This window comes from Sinocyclocheilus rhinocerous, unplaced genomic scaffold (genome assembly GCF_001515625.1).
Source record: "Sinocyclocheilus rhinocerous isolate Xijiao unplaced genomic scaffold, SAMN03320098_v1.1 scaffold225, whole genome shotgun sequence".
Taxonomy (NCBI): domain Eukaryota; kingdom Metazoa; phylum Chordata; class Actinopteri; order Cypriniformes; family Cyprinidae; genus Sinocyclocheilus; species Sinocyclocheilus rhinocerous.
In genome coordinates this window covers 1,683,398-1,704,359 of record NW_015630532.1, presented here as the reverse complement: position 1 = coordinate 1,704,359, position 20,962 = coordinate 1,683,398, and the positions used below count along the sequence as shown (strand labels likewise).

General features: G+C 38.2%; 1 protein-coding gene across 1 annotated transcript in view; it reads left to right on the top strand.

Moving 5' to 3' along the window:
- LOC107740451 (MAP kinase-activating death domain protein-like) overlaps window positions 1-20,962 on the top strand; it is a 72,526-nt gene that overhangs the window by 22,307 nt on the left and 29,257 nt on the right. Inside the window, exons 5-11 of the mRNA XM_016552896.1 lie at window positions 9,427-9,736; window positions 14,161-14,292; window positions 14,376-14,489; window positions 14,614-14,694; window positions 18,818-18,990; window positions 19,653-19,888; window positions 20,641-20,800. Coding sequence (XP_016408382.1) covers window positions 9,427-9,736; window positions 14,161-14,292; window positions 14,376-14,489; window positions 14,614-14,694; window positions 18,818-18,990; window positions 19,653-19,888; window positions 20,641-20,800 — 1,206 coding nt within the window. The remainder of the gene's footprint in view (window positions 1-9,426; window positions 9,737-14,160; window positions 14,293-14,375; window positions 14,490-14,613; window positions 14,695-18,817; window positions 18,991-19,652; window positions 19,889-20,640; window positions 20,801-20,962) is intronic.

The window sequence follows — 20,962 nt, the reverse complement described above, 5'->3', positions numbered from 1 at the left end:
AACGGCGAACAAGAGGGAGAATCTGTGCACTGTGTGCTCAGGCGCTGCCGTTTTCAACGTCGTCAAAATAAAAGTCTGTCGCGTCGTCACAATAAAAGTCCCGCCTTGAACGCATTGGCCAAACAGGAAAACTTATCGGCCGATGCCGATATTTAAAAAATGCCGAATATTGGCCGATATATCGGCCTTGAGTCCATTATCCATATATGCTTTTTTCCTGTTGTCCACTAAGATCAAAATCCACCAACATATTTGTTTAAAACAGTTCTGGACATGTTTTCACTTGTAAACGGTGCTTCATCTGTGTGGATTTCTCTTTTGATTTAGCCGAGATTACTTTTTCATTGGAGAAAGGAATTTTATGGATTATGGACTTCAGCCGGAACCAATGGTCTAAAGTTAAAAAAGTTTTAATGGATTTGTTTTTTTTTTTACGAACATGCAGCTTGTGGATTATTGTGATGTTTTTATCAGCTGTTTAAACTCTCATTCTGACAGCACCCATTCACTGCAGAGAATCCATTGGTGAACAAGTTTGTGGGTGAACTATTCCTTTAAAGTACTGATACAGAATCAGATTGCCCCTGTGTTTAAACTCCTTTTGATCATGAAGTCTACATCAAGCATGAATTTGTTTATATTCATAGAATGAATCAAACTTAGCTTTTAGCTGTTGTAAATATTAATGCATATTAGCTTGACAACCATAAACAGCCTACAATTTGGCTAATGGACTGTTATTTGGTGAACGTGTCGTTTATTCTTGTGTCGTGCTTAAAGGTGGGGTAAGTGATTTTTCAAAAACGCTTTAGAAAACTGATTCGGGCCGACTAGCAAAACAAACTTGTAGCCAATCAGCAGTAAGGGGCGTGTCTACTCATGTTGTGGAGGAGAGAGCGTTCAGTGCACAGGACGGACATTAGCCGAGCCGAGCGACAGAAAGATAGAGATGGCGTTATAAACGAGGCATTTGTTGCATCCAGCGCTTAGTGTGCGCTGAGGCCGGTATAGAGTGAGCTGAGGCGGGCTGGACTCCGCTTTGTCCACGGTGAAAGCCGATCCGGCGATGCACAGCGCGATGTTGATGTATTTCCTCAGTTACCAGCACGGATCAGCTCCAGGCATGACGAAGCAGATATCGTCCCCTTTTGGAAGGCCAGACAAAGTAGTTTCGCTTTCACAACGAAGCACACAGCGTCTTCAGGACATGGCTGCAGCGTCAACAATACTACAGTGAGAATAAACGTTACGCCTTCTTTCTTTGCGTGAACGTTTGGGCGGCGTTATGCAAATCTTCTCACATCGTGACGTAGACATGTGGGGTGTGTTAGAACGAGCCGTTTTAGGTAGGCGTGGTTAACTCTTAACTTTTATAAAGAATATCTCTTTGGTTTTGAGACTTTAGTGTTTGCAACTTTACAGATCTTCTTTATGCACCAAGAGCTTGTAACACTCCAAAGAGAAAGGAAAAATTGAAATCGCATCATATGACCCCTTTAAGGCAATAAGTAGGACCCGTGTAAATATTGGATCAGCTTTTCAGCGCTGGAGAGAACTCAAGGAGCGGAAGGCCTGCGATCGGACACCGAGGTTGCTTTGTTTCTTCTCGATAGGTGAGTAACACCGTGTCTGTGCCACAACAGCTAAAGTCTGTCTAGTACACTGGACGCGACAAAGCGACCGATGAAAATCATTTGAAATTTGTGTCAATAAGTCATGACTAGAGCGCAGCAGCAGTTTTCTGTCGGGCATTTGTCGTGTCGTGTCGCGCCGCATCCAGTGTAGACCATAGATATGTATATATCGCCACTCGCGTCCGGTGTAGACACGGTGTAACATTGGTTTTGCTTTGTTTCACAGAACTAATCGTTGCCTGGGTTGCGTTCGTATGTGTGGGGCGGAGCTATCAAAATAGGGGCGAGACCCTTTTGGGGTAGGGGCGTGTTTGTTTTGGTGATTTCAGATGTCAACATTGGCTACTAGAAATCGCTTACCCCACCTTTAAGTACACCCTAACTTATTGTTATAATTAGTGCGCCTACCTACGTGGCAGCCTCAAATATATGACCTTATGTCACATTACAGTGAAAATTTCAAATAGAAATCAGACAAAATGCGAGAATTTACTGTGTGTTTATGTGCCTTTGCAGTGAATGTATCTTTAAAGGCCATTTCTGACTCCGTCATCATGTTTTCGCAGTACTGCAGTGACTTTGGCTTTACCCACATTTGTAGCCTTTCAGTATGCATGACTCAACCTTGTAATGACAAACCATCATGCATCATACTGCTCTCAACTTGGCTATTCTGTGTGAGAATAAACATATGCCAGTCCATTGGCCTAGTGAACAAACCAGAAATCAGTTTTCACTTTAGCAGCACACTTAAACCACTAAAGCAACTTAGTTTCACTTTTGATGTCCACATTTAATGAAATGCAGGACACCCATGGCCATGGAAAACCAGGAAGTTTGAGGAAATTGTGATTTCCAGGATTAATGAATATGCATAGTAAATATATTCATAATTCAAAACAGTTCTATTTCAAGTGAGTGCTGTACTTTTTAACTTTCTATTAATGAAAAAGAATCCTGAAAAAATGTATCACACAACAGCACAATGGTTTTTAACACTAAAAATAATAATAAGAAATGTTTCTTGAGCACCAAATCAGCATATTAGACTGATTTGCTATCACAAGAATAAATTACATTTGAAAATAAATTCAAATAGATATCAGTTATTTTAAATTATAACAATATTTGACAATGTTACTGTATCGATTTGATTAAATAAATGTTTTGATCAAGTAAATGCTGCCTTGGTGAACATAGAGACTTCTTTCCAAAACATAAAAATCTTACCGACCACAAACTTTTGAAGAGTAGTGCATGTTTCTGTTTATGCTCAACTGTAAAATATTTTTAGGTCGATTTTGGCTCTTTTTGAGTGTAATCTGTGTAAAATTATTTTTAACAAAACAAAAACAGTAATTTGAATGACAGGAAGGAATGAAAAAGTATGGAACTTCAGATGCAGGAACCCTGAATACAATAATTAAACTATTTTGCATATTATGATATTACATTAGCATCATCGCTTTTCATTGCAGAACTGTGGTTGGCTAGAGAGTTGATATTCATTAGCATTTGTGTCCCTAAACAGGCCTGTGTTTATATGCAACAATTTAACTATGCAGCAACAACATAATTAATGAAGATGTCTCAGTGGTTTTGACGATACAAATTGACAGTAGAAGGAAAAAGACAGGTAGAGTGCGAGAGAACAAAACATGTTAAGAGCTGGAGCGAGTGCGTGGAGTTGGTGGAGACGGGCTGTATGACAGATTGAGGCCACTGACTGTTCTCAGAGAGCAGCTGTGAGATGTGGGAGTTCTCAGATGAACCAATTATGACTTACTGCAGCACCTCTACTCAGCCCACACAACCATAGTCTGGCCTGTCGTAGACCATAGATATGTATATATATCTATGGTGTAGACAACATCACTGATTATAATGAGATCCCTAGTAGTTTGTCGCGCCGCGCCACTCGCGTCCGGTGTAGACACGGTGTAACATTGGTTTTGCTTTGTTTCACAGAACTAATCGTTGCCTGGGTTGCGTTCGTATGTGTGGGGCGGAGCTATCAAAATAGGGGCGAGACCCTTTTGGGGTAGGGGCGTGTTTGTTTTGGTGATTTCAGATGTCAACATTGGCTACTAGAAATCGCTTACCCCACCTTTAAGTACACCCTAACTTATTGTTATAATTAGTGCGCCTACCTACGTGGCAGCCTCAAATATATGACCTTATGTCACATTACAGTGAAAATTTCAAATAGAAATCAGACAAAATGCGAGAATTTACTGTGTGTTTATGTGCCTTTGCAGTGAATGTATCTTTAAAGGCCATTTCTGACTCCGTCATCATGTTTTCGCAGTACTGCAGTGACTTTGGCTTTACCCACATTTGTAGCCTTTCAGTATGCATGACTCAACCTTGTAATGACAAACCATCATGCATCATACTGCTCTCAACTTGGCTATTCTGTGTGAGAATAAACATATGCCAGTCCATTGGCCTAGTGAACAAACCAGAAATCAGTTTTCACTTTAGCAGCACACTTAAACCACTAAAGCAACTTAGTTTCACTTTTGATGTCCACATTTAATGAAATGCAGGACACCCATGGCCATGGAAAACCAGGAAGTTTGAGGAAATTGTGATTTCCAGGATTAATGAATATGCATAGTAAATATATTCATAATTCAAAACAGTTCTATTTCAAGTGAGTGCTGTACTTTTTAACTTTCTATTAATGAAAAAGAATCCTGAAAAAATGTATCACACAACAGCACAATGGTTTTTAACACTGAAAATAATAATAAGAAATGTTTCTTGAGCACCAAATCAGCATATTAGACTGATTTGCTATCACAAGAATAAATTACATTTGAAAATAAATTCAAATAGATATCAGTTATTTTAAATTATAACAATATTTGACAATGTTACTGTATCGATTTGATTAAATAAATGTTTTGATCAAGTAAATGCTGCCTTGGTGAACATAGAGACTTCTTTCCAAAACATAAAAATCTTACCGACCACAAACTTTTGAAGAGTAGTGCATGTTTCTGTTTATGCTCAACTGTAAAATATTTTTAGGTCGATTTTGGCTCTTTTTGAGTGTAATCTGTGTAAAATTATTTTTAACAAAACAAAAACAGTAATTTGAATGACAGGAAGGAATGAAAAAGTATGGAACTTCAGATGCAGGAACCCTGAATACAATAATTAAACTATTTTGCATATTATGATATTACATTAGCATCATCGCTTTTCATTGCAGAACTGTGGTTGGCTAGAGAGTTGATATTCATTAGCATTTGTGTCCCTAAACAGGCCTGTGTTTATATGCAACAATTTAACTATGCAGCAACAACACAATTAATGAAGATGTCTCAGTGGTTTTGACGATACAAATTGACAGTAGAAGGAAAAAGACAGGTAGAGTGCGAGAGAACAAAACATGTTAAGAGCTGGAGCGAGTGCGTGGAGTTGGTGGAGACGGGCTGTATGACAGATTGAGGCCACTGACTGTTCTCAGAGAGCAGCTGTGAGATGTGGGAGTTCTCAGATGAACCAATTATGACTTACTGCAGCACCTCTACTCAGCCCACACAACCATAGTCTGGCCTGTCTGGATCTTAGCGTGCTTGTATATTTGAGCTCCAGTGAATTGATATGAACTGTTATGTAGGCCTAAATGATTGACCTGAAAAGCCTTGACAAACTTAAACCATTATTATAAGCAAAATGAGAATCATTTCTGGTCTTCATTGATAATTGCAAGTTACTTTAATGCTATCAACTCTTTTGACTTGAAGGCCCACCGTTTTCCAACACCATATTTAAAATACAAACTGAAATATTTTATGTTAAATAGTTTTTAGTCATCCTGCTGCCCCCTTGCTAAGGCCCCCTGGTTTTGAGAACCACTATACTGTCATGCATTTATGGCAAGAAATCATAAGGATTTATGCTGATATTATCCAAAAAAAACTTTTTGCCTAGGGCGCTTCTAAACTTTTGGAGGGCACTGTACTCATTTTTGTAGAAATAGTTTGGTTTTGGTCTGGATAAATAATACTGGATACCAGTGATTCTCTGTTGGTATTGAGTTATACTGAGAGTATTATTGAGAAAATATTCCCCAGACAAATACAGAACTGCCACCAGCACCTTGAATGATTGAAAAGGCAAGATGGATCCATGGATTTGTGTTGTTTATTTCTGACCTTACCAATCTTGTACCGTCCAATTTTCTAGACAAACTAGAGATTGCTGTATGTGAGAATCCCAGAAGATTAGCAGGATTTTGAGATACTCGGACCACTCTGTTTTTATCATCCCATGGTTAAAGCCATGTAGATAACATTCCTTCATAGAGTTGCACAATTTCAAAAAAATCTAATCATGATTTTTTTTTTCTGATAATAATTGTGATTGTAATTCAAAATGTGTAAAGAAAAAAAGTTCCAGGTTTGCTGTGCTTGTTTGTATGAACACAGTTCAGGGCTCGCAAAATCGCTAGCCCGACGTCCCAGGGCTATTGTGTTTTCCAGTCGGGCTACCAAAATGTATCACCACGCTGCCCGACGGGCTATCTTAAATGCAGATCTCCCGCGGGTCCTTAAACACTCCTAAAGTGAGTTGTATCAAACTTTTGATAAGAGTCCTGCCCTGAACACATCTACTTGCCCGAATTCAGTTATAGACATAGCGCCACCTGCTGGCAACAGGAAGTGACATGTTTAACACAGTTATGGACTCCTAGCAACATAATAAAAAGCGTCAGGAAGTGTTACATAGGCTGGCAACATGCTATTAACATGAAAAAACATGCTAGCAACACGTAGCTAAGTGTTAAAGCATGCTATTAATGCAGTGAAAGAGGAAGTTACTGTAACTCAGGCATGCAGTGTCCAATCTGCCCCAAACTTCAGACGTTTGATAAGAGTCCTGCCCTGAACACATCTACTTGCCCGAATTCGGTTATAGTCATAGCGCCACCTGCTGGCAACAGGAAGTGACATGTTTAACACAGTTATGGACTCCTAGCAACATAATAAAAAGCGTCAGGAAGTGTTACATAGGCTGGCAACATGCTATTAACATGAAAAAACATGCTAGCAACACGTAGCTAAGTGTTAAAGCATGCTATTAATGCAGTGAAACAGGAAGTTTACATAACTCAGGCATGCAGTGTCCAATCTGCCCGAAACTTAACTTGTTTGATGACTGTCCTGGCCTGAACACATCTACATGCAAAGATTCAGTTTTAGTCATAGCGCCACCTAATGGCAACAGGAAGTGACATGTTTAACACTGTGCTGCACAATTAGCTACACAGTAAAATATGCCATTGTGTGCTAAACATAATAGAAATGTGCTCAAACATGCTAGCAACACTTAGCTAAGTGCTAAAGCATGCTATTAACACCATCAAACAGGAAGTTGTTGTAACTCATGCATACAATGTCCAATCTGCCTCAAACTTCACATGTTTGATAGGTGTTAAGTCCTGAACAAATACCCATGCACAAATTCAGTTATACTAATAGCGCCACCTGCTGGCAACAGGAAGTGACACGTGTAACACTGTGATGCACTATTAGCAACACAGTAAAAATATGGCTTTGTGTGCTAAACATGCTAGAAATATGCTCAAACATGCTAGCAAGACTTACTAAGTGCTAAAGCATGGAATTAATACCATGAAAGAGGAAATTGTTGTAACTCATGCCCACAATGCTCAATCTGGCGCAAACTTCACACGTTTTATGAGAGTCCTGGCCTGAACACATCTAAAAGCCAATATTCAGTTATAATTATAGCGCCGCCTGCTGGCAAAAGGAAATTACTTGTTTCACAGTAACTTAAACATGCAATGTCTGATCTGCCCTAAACTTCCAATGTTTGATAAGAGTCCTGGCCTGAAAACATGTACATGCCAATATTCAGTTATAATCATAGCGCCACCTACTGGCAACAGGAAATTACTTGTTTTACACTAACTTAAACATACAATGTCCGATCTGCCCCAAACTTCACGTTTGATAAAGAGTCCTGGCCAGAACACATCTTAAAGCCAATATTCAAAAATAATCATAGCGCCACCTGCTGGCAACTGGAATTGACTTTGTTTACACTAACTTAAACATGCAATGTCCAATCTGCAGCAAACATCACATGTTTAGTAACAATCCTGGCCTGAAGACATCTACACATCAATATTCAGTAATAATTATAGCGCCACCTGCTGGCAACAGGAAATGACTTTGTTTGCACTAACTCAAACATACCATGTTCAATCTGCACCAGACTTCACATGTTTGATAAAAGTCTTGGCCTGAAGACATCTATATGCCAACGTCCAGTTATAATCATAGCGCCACCAGCTGGCAGCAGGAAGTTTGGCGCATATAAATGACTTTGACATATTCCTCTTATATTTACCACTTTAAATGCATATTGCCCACTCTTTGCTCTTTTCCAAAAGCCACCGGGTGGCGGTGAGCCCGGGTGCGAGGGCCCTTTCATCGCTGCTTGCAGCTTTAATTTTACTTATAATTCCTGATAAAGCAGCGTTTATGAGCGCGGAGCTGCTTTGTGTATTTCACATAATATTTCAGCGCTTCTAAAGCGCCACCTCGTGGCAGAGAATGAATTTGCATTTCCAATAAGCCTTTCATGCTGTTTATGGTCAGATCAATGCAAATATCAACTCTTGTTTTTACTATAATTGATATGCTTGATTTATCCCTTTTCATAAAAATGGTCTAAAGGCTGAAATGCTGTTGTATAAGATTTTCGTTTTTTGTGAAAACCTGTATTTGAACTGTAAATCATGTTTTTATGGCTCAGTACTGTATGTTACCACAGACATTGTCCAACCCACTCATTCATTTTACTTGTGCAGCTCTTAAAATGGGTCATAAATCGCCTGAAATTTATTTTTAAAAATTCTGCAGATACCCTGTAAATAGTGAAATAAAATTCCTTCCTTCATATTTGTTGATATTTGTGTATTGAAAATATTTTTGATTGACATTTAAACTCCTATCTGATTTTCTATATTAAAAAAAAAAAATTGTTTTGTTTTTTTTGGGGGGCGGGCTAGTTAAATAAATTTTCGGGCTACCAAAATCTGAAGAGTACCTGCCCGAAGGGCTACCAGGGATTTTGAAATTTTGTGAGCCCTGCAGTTTTTACCACACTTAACTCACTGTAAAACACACAGCTTATATATTTATTAAATTAAAGCATAGTATTTGGATTTGATAGTTTTATTTTGATTAACCGTGCAGCCATATTTTCTTCCTCATTCTAATGTTTGGTTTGCATAATTCAACCAATTGAACATGATGTAATTATGCATTGATTTGCTGCTGCATGAATGGCCGATTAGATATTTGCATTAAGAATGAGAATATATACGGTAATGCAAACAGTAAGTGACCACTGTTGTGTATGATATGGTGTAGTCTAGTGCTTGTAGAGCTTTTGAACTGTGTTCCTGGTCACTGCTGTGCCGTTTTACTTCAAGTGATTAGTAGTTTAATCCTGAACAGTAGAAGCCAGCTGCCACTGTTTTTGTGCTATTTCTGTTTTCTGTGTAGATGCTAGAATAAATCATTAGATTAAGACAATATCTGAATGTACTGGACAGTTCAAAAACTAGTTAATGAACAATTGAATGTTCAAAAAATTCAAGGAATGAAATAGAACTGAGGAGCAGTATGAACAAAGACAAAACAATGGAAAGAGAGCTTGTCATACTTGTTCTTGGTTGTACTTTTGAACCCGAACCCTGATCCTGAACACTTTAAATGTGTATGTGTGTATTTCTCTCCCTCAGGGACACAATGTGGCGTGTGTTCACAGGCGCTCTCTCCGTCGAGGAAAAGGAAAAGGGCAGTCAGGTGCTTCAGGACCTGAGGGAGATCGAGTCATGGGTGTATCGGCTGCTGCGCTCCCCTGTGCCAGTTGCTGGTCAGCGACGTGTTGACGTGGAAGTGCTCCCCCATGAACTGCAGCCTGCCCTGACCTTTGCCCTTCCAGACCCTTCCCGCTTCAGCATTGTAGACTTCCCTCTCCACCTGCCCCTGGAGCTGCTGGGTGTTGATGCTTGTCTGCAGGTCCTGGCCTGCATTCTGCTGGAACACAAGGTATGGATGGCCAGAGGAACACAACCACAACTCTATCAGATGGCAGAGACCCATAGATTACTATATTTGTGTACTATTTTCATGGTACTCCAAGATATGTCAAAGAACATGGTACCACCACAGTAAATGTACAGAGATACAATATGCATCTGTATCAAAATGCATCTGTGGTGTGGCTATGCTTACATTTACCTCACTGTATAAGGATGCACCATATTAGAGGTCTACACGGAGGACCCGAGACCCGAGGACCCGGGACCCGACCCGGGATCCGTACGGGTTCGGGGCTATATTTTAAATGGTCAGCCGTGTCCGGGTCGGGTCCCAATCTATTACTTCGGGTCCCGGGTCTGTTTAACATTGTGTGTAATACTCGAGTTGATCGGACTCGGAGAACACCCGGCCGTTATCAGAGTCAGTCAGCGCTGTGCGTGTGTTGTTTTGTAACTTTCAACTTGTAAAATTAGGATGAGAAAAGTGTGAGTCGGTAATTTGAAATAAGGTGGGGGAAAAAAAACAAAACACGAGCGACGTCATCAGAAGCAGGGTGGGCGGAGTTAATGCACACGCACGGTGATAATGGATACCTTCATGAGTGATGTGAGTTATTATTGATTATTTTTTTTAAATAATATTATGAATGAACCGTCTTGTTATATCTAAAATTTTTGCTCAGACTCGGCTCAGAGAGCACAGAGATGATAGCAAATAAGTAAAGCTAACGTCAGCAGCCATGGCTGGACGAGCAATCGTTATTATAATCCAAATGGGCAAACAGTCTAAATTATTATGCAAGTTGACTCGAGATACAAAAAATGCAAAACTGCAAAGTCGCATTTGTCATCCGTCACCGTGACAGCAAGTGGACTTTTGAAACTGGAATAATGAGTGGATTACGCATTTCAATTGGCAAGAGAGGAATAACACGGATGGAACTTTCTTGGCAAGGAGGATTGTGTGCATCACAGTCAGGTACAAGGGAGAAGGCTTCTTACATTAGGTAAGACAAAAAGTTTAATTTTCGCAACTGTATTAGCCAAGTGCGTTACGCAGTCTTTGCACGGCCAATATTTATTGCAACAATCCTGTTCTCCAAACACATGTGCTTGGCCTGGCTGCCATGTAATTGGATCCTGCCTTCCAGACACGACTAGCGGTCTTCTCTCTCTCTCTCTCTCTCTCTCTCTCTCTCTCTCTCTGACTCGCAGCACCTTACGCCGCTTCCTTCTCATCTGTCTCTTTTCCTATCCCTTTCTTCCTTGCCTTTCTAGAGTGTCTCAGCACTGCTTCTCAGTTCACCGAGTGTAATTTCCAGCTTGTCCAAAGTGTGACATGCCAATAAAAAAAGCTGTGGAAGTGAAGATTTACAGTGGTATCGAGTTCACATGCTTCCATCGGGTGGCTCTCTCCATTAAAGAACACATGTTGCAAATTAGCTCTCATTGAAGAAGAAAAAAAAAAGCTCTGGAGGGAGAGTGGGAGGGTGCTCTGGCCTGGGGAGGATGGGAAATATAAGGCAATAGAAAATTCCACTGCCCTCCATCTTCACATTCCCATTTCTTTATGTATGCATTAGGGATGTGATGGTGAGGAAATCTTCACTCCAGTCTATCGGCTTGCCACAAAACGGTATTACCTTTGGGCGCTTTCACTTTCGAATTCGCGATCTTGGTGTCACGTTTTACAAGAAAAGTTAATCGTCTGTTGCGTTTACATCTTTACACATGTCGCTTTCCAAGGCTAAAATGAATGTTTGAAAGATGGATTCAATAGTATTCTTTATGAAAAGCACAACAGCAATACAACACCACAATGACAAACTAGCTTTTATATTATGTTTATTAACGAAAATGAGTAACACAAGTCATGGCATACCACCACATGCTGTATTGTATTTAGGGATATGCTGGTATCAAATTTTCATGTTGCGATTAATTGCTAATGCTTTTATTACGGTATACGGTATTATCACGATATTGAAATTTAGTTTTAAAAAAGTGCTGTCATAATACAGTATAACAGGTTTAATAACTTTTTTCTTATAACAAAAATAACTGAACATTTAAATGCAATAAAGCAATACAGAAAAATTTATAAAGTTAAAAGTTTTACACAGATTAAAGTGCAAAAGAACTATAAAGACCAATAGGTATCACTTTACAATAAGACCTCATTAGTTAACCTTAGTTAATGCATTAACATTCACAATGAGCAATAGCTACATTTGCTACAGAAGTTATTAATCTTTGTTTAAAAAATACAAGTCTTAGTTCATGTTAGCTCATTAAATAACACAGTTGCAACTTTCGATTTTAACAACGTGTTATTAAATATTGTAATTACCTAAGATTAATGAATGTTCAGAAGAATTTTTCATTGGCAGTTTGTTAACTAATGAATTAACTAATGTTAACTAATGAAGCCCTAATGTAAAGTGTGACCGAACAATAAAGAATCAAAACACTTTCAAACAATATCTAGGGCATGTTGTAGTCCAGATTAAAATGTAAAAAAAGTTTGAAAATAAATAGCCTATTAAGTCTAAATATTTAAGTATTTGGCGCTGTGATGAACATCATAGCAAATACACAAATCTGAATGGCTGTTTAAATCATTTAAACACGATTCAGAAACCGGAAGTAGTGCAGCTGCTTTGTTTACAGGGTTTCCGGGGTAACGGCTGCATTTAAATGAATTATTATTATTATTATTATTATTATTATTATTATTATTATTATTATTATTATTATTTCTGCAGTTTAGCGCCATCTGCTGTCAGAGAGTGAAAGTGCGCTTTCATCCAGAGCGTGTCTCACATGTTCCGCCATGTGCTTCTCGTCTGCGCTTGTTTACATCAGAGTGCGCACGCGTCTTTCACGCAGCATACAGCGGTGTTGTGCATTTTGACCAGTTGATGGGAAAAGTATTCTTAAAATGCATTAAAAATTCGGAATAATTTGTAATATATAATTATTCACGGTATTTAGAAGTGCCCACGATAACAATATCGCGCATATTCATTACCGTGATATATCGCATTACCGAATACCGGCACAAGTCTATTTGGCAGAGAAATCTGGAATCTGAGGGTGCAAAAAAATCTAAATGTTGATAAAATCGCCTTTAAAGTTGTCCAAATGAAGTTCTTAGCAATGCATATTACTAATCAAAAATTAAGTTTTGATATATTTACGGTAGGAAATTTACAAAATATTTTTATGGAACATGATCTTTACTTAATATCCGAATGAGTTTTGGCATAAAAGAAAAATCTATAATTTTGACCCATACAATGTATAACTATTGCTACAAATATACCCCAGCGACTTAAGACTGGTTTTGTGCTCCAGGGTCACATATCAGTTATTGGCCGATTTAATTAAAGAGATAGTTCACCCAAAAATGAAAATTCTGTCTGCTGGTTCCTGTGTCAGCAGCATTACACGCATGCCTCATGCTACTCTCGTGAATGCGCGTCGAAGACTGACATGGAAGAGAAGAAATTGTTGAATTGTTGAAGTCTTTATTTTTGTTTTCTTTGTGCACAAAAAGTATTCTCTTAGTTTCATAAAATTCAAGTTAAAAGAAAGATGTCACATGAACTATTTTAACGATGTCTTTACTACCTTTCTGGACCTTGAACGTGGTAGTTGCGTTCAATTTTCATTTTGGGTGAACTATCCCTTTAATCAGTAATGCTCAATATTGAATGTGTAATTTATTATAATTAGATTACCTTTGTCATTTAATGCTCACTTAAAGTTTTAAAAACACTAATCATTTAAAAACATTTTAATGTAATCTTTTGCAAATCTCAGTGAAAATGAATGTTTTGTATTGTACATTATAATGTTATGATGCCTAAATTCACTTTAAATGGATTTTAAATTATTTATATTAGCATTACTTTTGTAATTTATTTAGGCAAAATATTATATAACATTAATAATATTAATATTCTATTTATTTTATTTTACAAAAAAATATGTATAGATTTTATAATTTGGTCATTTATCATGTTATGTCATTTTATCATTTTATGAAATATATATATATATATATATATATATATGTATATACATATACATACAGTAGCAGTAATGTAATTCAGAATTCTCTTTAGAGCTGGTTTTATTTTGTCACAATGTCTCAGAAATATCCTTATTATCCTTAATTAGACAGTCATGCATAGTGAGAGGTACCAGTGATAATTATTTGAAATAATTTGCGCTGTTTTTACCGAGAGTGTTGAACAGGCTGACACTTGAGAGGAAGCAATCATTTTAGGCTGTTTTTAAAATATACTGTCATGGCTGAGGTTAATGGTTGTCTATAGATCTGTTGTTTCAAATGATGAAGCTAGTCTTATGCGGGTCACACTGATAATGACAGGGAGACTTACTCTCACCCTCTGCTGTCTGTAGGTGGTACTGCAGTCCCGAGATTATAACGCTCTCTCAATGAGCGTCATGGCATTTGTTTCAATGATTTACCCCCTTGAGTACATGTTTCCTGTCATTCCACTGTTGCCCACCTGCATGGCCTCCGCAGAACAGGTAACACAACATCTTTTTTGAAAAGTTGGTGTATAAACAATGAAGCTCTCTTTATTTGTCACACATATATCTTATTTTTCTAGCTCCTGCTAGCACCCACTCCATATGTCATTGGTGTGCCTGCCAGTTTCTTCCTGTACAAGTCTGATTTTAAGATGCCTGATGACGTTTGGTTAGTGGATCTGGACTGCAACAAGGTATATCTATCTGTAACTACCCACACAGGGGTTTGTGGATTCTACCATGTTGTAAAGCCTTTAACAATTAATTATGTATATACTATAGTGGTCTTATGTTGCTTCTATATCTTTATCAATGTAGGTCATTGTTCCAAGCAACGCAGAATTGCTCCCTCCCCTTCCTGAACCGGAGGCCTCTGAGCTGAAGAAACACTTGAAGCAGGTAAGCGAACCAGATGTCCTCTTTTCTCTAAGGAGCCCCTACCATTAGCCCTGAATAGGAATTAGATACTAACTGCATTCTAGAAGAAATGCATAGTAATTATACTGTCTTCTAACAGCTGCTGTAAACATGGCCAATTCTAATTGCATTTAAACCAAAGAGAAGGCTGACAATGCAAAGATATTCTTTAAACCCTGTCATTTGAAGCCAAATGCAGACATAAAATGAGACATTTTCTGATGTTTCCAGGGTTTATGTTGACGGATTCATGTTTTATATGATCACTTATGTATTGTAATGACTGTATATTCTCCCCTTTTTTTTGTTCCAGCTCTTGGAGGTAACAAGTTTTGAGTTTCCCTATCTATAGACTCAATAATGGTTCTAGCTCTCTCGCTTAACCCTTTACAATCCCACATAGTCCCTTATCTAGAGTTTCTGACCTGATTCTGGCACCTCTGAGCTTAATCAAACCCCATTGAAAGCAACTGTTTAAACATTTCACTGTGTTGTCATTAATCATTGTCATATACTGACCAACTCTGTCCTTCCTTATGTCTTTTTAATAGAGATGCATTTAATTTGGTCACAATCTGTTGTTTTTGCTGGTCTGCAACAAAATTTCTCAGCCAAATTGATTTACCATTTTGTTTAATCTTGCATCAAACATAATTATCATGCTGTCATTGTAATAACTCAAGCCAAAATAGTCAATACACTGAATCATCAGTTGTGTCTCACAGACCATGAGTCATGACTCTTCATTCGCCATTATGAATCATCATGAGTCAGGTTCTCATCTTCAGATCATTATTGTTCTAAAAGCTGATTTAGATTGAAGGTTATCTTTTTCAGTGGTCTATAGATGTACAATATTGCCCTTTCATTCATGAAACACACATAGTAGCTCAAGAGCTCCATGAGCTAATATGGAAATCATACTTTTCTTGTGACTGTAATTCAGTTCTTTCTCACTCAGTTAAGCTTTAGATTTTAAGGAAATGTTATGTAACATCCTTACCATCAACATGAAATCAAAATTCACTCTCTTCCTTCTTTAAAGGCAGAGTAAGTGATTTCTGGTAGCCAATGTTGCTCCTTGAGTTCTCTCCAGTGCTGGAAAGCTGATCTGATATTTACACGGGTCCTACTTCTTGTCTTATCGTTCCGCAGACGTTTTCCTCTTTTGTTTTTTATCCGCCATCTCTATCTCTCTGTCGCTCGGCTCGGCTAATGTCCGTCCCATGCACTGAAAGCTCTCTCCTCCACATCACGAGTAGACACGCCCCTTATTGCTGATTGGCTACAAGTTTGTTTTGCGATTCGGCCCAAATCAGTTTTCTAAAGTGTTTTTGAAAAATCACATACCCTGCCTTTAATGCACATTCATAGGAACAAAATGTCATAATATTTCCACAAAATCTCACTAGAATGTCATTTCTTTTTGGGTGACGTCACCAAAAAGAATAACCTGTTTCACTTTTTGTTTGTTGAAAATCCTGTTTAACTCTGAAAAGCATCACATTAATGAAGTATAGGTAAAATAGGTTGAGAATGTCATTTTGAGTTGACTAACACCTACCAAATAATGTTTGCAGTCAAGTTTTGAGATTTGTACACATTCTCCAATGACAAGTTTGTGTGAGATCTGCTTCCCTTTCCACCTGATAACCCACTGATTTTCTTGAGATTGATGTGTTATATGTCCTGTGTGCACTCATACTGTCCAGTTCATGGTGTGTTGTGTCCTCGCTCTATTTGTCTCTCTGTGCTTTCTCCCCATCCTTGAATTGTCTCCACTCATGTTTAGTCACATGATTTCCCAATCTTTCTCAGTGACAGGCAGTCATGTGACATTTCCTCAATGTTTTCTTGTGTCCATCAGTGTCTGGTAAGATTGACTGTGATCACCCAAAAGCAGATCTTCGCCTCTGATTCTAAGGTTCACAATTCTTTGCATTTTGACTGTGCACGGAAAAATAACTATAATCTCCTCCCCCTTCATCAACACCTGTAGCCCTACACTCTCTGTAAACTTAACAAATACCGAAGCCATACAGATACTTCTTTATTCCACATCCTTTGAATAAACACTCACAAATACACACACATGTGACTCTGTTTGCCTCCATAGCCTCTAACTCTTTGCACTCTTCCCTCCCTTCTCTTTGTGCAATGAAGGCCCTACAGAAGCCCCCTGTATCTCATAGCACTATGTTTGGCTTGAGCATGTTTCAATGCAACATCTCACTTACATTATGCTCATAACCCAAAGCAAAAAAATCATCGTAAGCAGTAGGAGCAGATGATACGATTGGTTTGGTAGCGTGCCGGCCAAATGGCGTGGCGAGAACAGGGTCTGATGGAATGCCAGCTGAGAGGCATTGAGTGAGCAATGGCAGAATTCCCAGAGTGCTTTGTTAATGGCTCTATGTGATGGCCGCACCCTTCCCTCTAACATTTTGACTATTTAATCTTTGATGCAACACCGTCGGTTCAGGCAATAGCGTTCTCTCTTATCCCCATGTAACATTTTCTGAATTTTAAAGGGATAGTTCACCCAAAAATTAAAATTCTGTCATCAGTTACTCACCGTTTTGTTCCATATCCATAAGACTTTCACTCATCTTCGAAAACACAAATGAAGACATTTGTAATGCAGCCTGAGAGATTTCTTTCCCTCCACTGAAAGTCCATTTGTGATCCTGGACCACAAAACTAGTCATAAGGGTCAATTTTTTGAAATTGAGATTTTTACATCATCTGAAAGCTGAATAAATAAGCTTTCCATTGATGTATGGTTTAGGCAATATTTGGCCGAACAGGGTCTGATGGAATGCCAGCTGAGAGGCATTGAGTGAGCAATGGCAGAATTCCCAGAGTGCTTTGTTAATGGCTCTATGTGATGGCCGCACCCTTCCCTCTAACATTTTGACTATTTAATCTTTGATGCAACACCGTCGGTTCAGGCAATAGCGTTCTCTCTTATCCCCATGTAACATTTTCTGAATTTTAAAGGGATAGTTCACCCAAAAATTAAAATTCTGTCATCAGTTACTCACCGTTTTGTTCCATATCCATAAGACTTTCACTCATCTTCGAAAACACAAATGAAGACATTTGTAATGCAGCCTGAGAGATTTCTTTCCCTCCACTGAAAGTCCATTTGTGATCCTGGACCACAAAACTAGTCATAAGGGTCAATTTTTTGAAATTGAGATTTTTACATCATCTGAAAGCTGAATAAATAAGCTTTCCATTGATGTATGGTTTAGGCAATATTTGGCCGAGATACAACTATTTGAAAATCTGGAATCTGAGGATGCAAAAAATTTAAATATTGAGAAAATCTCCTTTAAAGTTGACCAAATGAAGTCCTTAGCCATGCATATTACTAATCAAAAATTAAGTTTTGATATATTACAGTAGGAAATTTACAAAATATGAATGAATATGATTTTTGGCATAAAAGAAAAATCTATAATTTTGACCCATACAATGTTGGCTATTGCTACAAATATACCCGTGCGACTTAAGACTGGTTTTGTGGTACAGGGTCACATTTGACCTAAACATTGACAATAAGGACATTGTAAAAGTAATCCATGTGAATCTTCAGAAGAGACATAATGGCTTTATATGATGAACAGATATAGTGTATATTAGATTTATTTATATGATTCATCTATCAACACTGACATAGAGCTCATCAAATATGGTAAGCCGAAGCTCAAATGTACTTGTTTAATGTGCGTGAACCAATTAGGATTTGTTCACGTTTGAGCTTCGGCTTACCATAAACCGAAATCAAGGCATGTAAATTCTGACAGAATTTAAATTTTTGGGTGAACTATCCCTTTAATCTAATCATGCTCAATTTTGTTTAAATAAAAATAGTGACTATGACTTTACCTTTGCCATTCATTAGATCTTTAGACAGAAGTTGGTAACCATAGGCCTCCAATGTGAGACATGATTGCCTGAGGCGATAGTGCTCTTACATCAGTCTCCCCTGCCAGGATTCATTGTTAAATTGATCTCTCCTGTATCCATCTTCCTCCTCCACCTCTCTCTCGCTTTCTCTTTCTCTCTCTCGCTCTGTGTCGTCGACTCCTCTATGTAGGCTCTGGCTAGCATGAGTCTGAACACACAGCCTATTCTAAACCTGGAGAAGTTTCAGGATGGACAAGAGTTGTCTTTATTGCCCCCTGTTCGTGACAAAGCCTCCCCTTCCTCCACTGAGTTCAACCCACTCATCTATGGCAATGATGTGGACTCAGTTGATGTTGCCACAAGGTATGATGAAGTATTGCATACTGTATCAAATGTGACATGAATTAGTGGCTGGTAGAGTTGCTAGGTTAATAGAACATGATTTTGGTGTAATTTGAAGTACCAATTGGAGCTAAAAAATAATGATTCTTTCTAAACATATGGAAGACCTGGCCAGAAGCCATAATGTTTGCTTGTAGGCCTCCATGAGTTTCTAAACAATCAATGGGTCTCATTCACTAACGTGTATACATGCAAATTTGTGTGATATCTGCATACAATCGCTTTCATGATTCATCAATAACTTTCATATTAAAATAATTTTTTTACGAAAATGTATTTATGAAAAAAGAAACTTCCTAAATTGTTTGGGCATGTTTGCATGTTATGCAAATGTCTGTCCTTGGGTGTGCTGTCATTCATTTGGAATACTTCAAATTCATTAACATTAGAATAAGGTTAAGAACAAATTGTGAATCAGGCAGTAATTTTCCATGAGAGGTTATCCTGTGTGTATAAATATGTATAGTCTACACAATAATTAGCGAATAAGACCTGTTGTTTTTGTTAGTGGTCCAGAAAACACAATATTTGAACCAAGCCTAAAAAAGATACTAATATTTGTACCATTCCGCCATATAAAGTACATAATAGAAATGTTTATTTTTTTCGAATTTTGCCCTTAGGGTGGCGATGGTGAGGTTCTTCAACTCTCCAAATGTGCTGCAAGGGTTCCAGATGCACACTCGCACTCTGCGTCTCTTCCCCCGTCCTGTGGTGGCATTCCAGGCCACGTCTTTCCTGGCCTCTAGGCCACGGCGGAATGGATTCACAGAAAAGCTCTCCCACACCCAGGCAGTGGAGTACTATGGAGAGTGGGCTCTCAAGCCCACCAACCTGGCTTTCCAAAGGATTCATAACAGTGAGAGACATAGATATACCTCATCATTTGTCCTTAAGTTGCTATTTCTTTGACCCCCCCCCAGATTTGACTGTCACAGTTCGCCCCCTAGTGGCAGTTGTGATGACTTGTCAATTAGTTGTCAACTTCAATTTGTGAAGACACTGACAGTAAGAGAATTTACCCTGTTTTTATTGACCATGGTGGAATAAATTAATAATGTATGAATAGTTGCCCATAAAAATTATCGCCAACACTTTTAGAAGGAACATATTATGGGTTACGCTAAAATGCCAGTTCTGGAGAACTATCAGTTGTTTATGAAAATTAGAAATTGTTGTTTATTCTCACCTTGTGTAAATAAATCAAATCCGTTCAGAAGGTCACACACCATATATCTGCACAAGTTACAGTATTTACATATAATACTGTAGTATATTATAAATATTTAAAAAATAAAAAATTATAAACACACAAGTTTCACAATTTGAGTTGAATTACTGAAATAAATGAACTTTTCCACGACATTCTAATTTATTGAGATGCACCTGTAGTATGCAAAACTAAAATCACATCTGCAGAGGGGGAGAACTCCACTCAGCCCCCTCTTCAGTTGAGACTTCCAGTCTGTATGCTGTTGTTTGTTGCATTGTAAATACAGCTTTACACTTACCTGCATTTAGTTTCACTATGAAGACTGTCCATTATGTTTTTCCCATTTTGTGTGTAGTCGGTAATTATACTGGGTGTGTGTGTGTGTGTGTGTGTTTCAGATGTGTATGACCCCTCTCTAATAGGCGATAAGCCTAAGTGGTATGCCCACCAGTTACAGCCAGTATTCTACCGTGTTTATGATGGGAGCTCTCGTCTGGCGGAGGCGCTGAGTGGACCCCTGCAGGATGAGACCAATGATTCAGACCCAACAGATGACAGGTTGAAAACACCCAATACACACTCATACTTGCATACTTTGTACTCACTAACACACATAGACCTTTATACACATTTACCTAAACTCACGCACAAATTCTTTTGAATCTTTTTTTACATATACATACACAAATTCTGGATTTTTTTTTTTTCAAGAATTTAGAT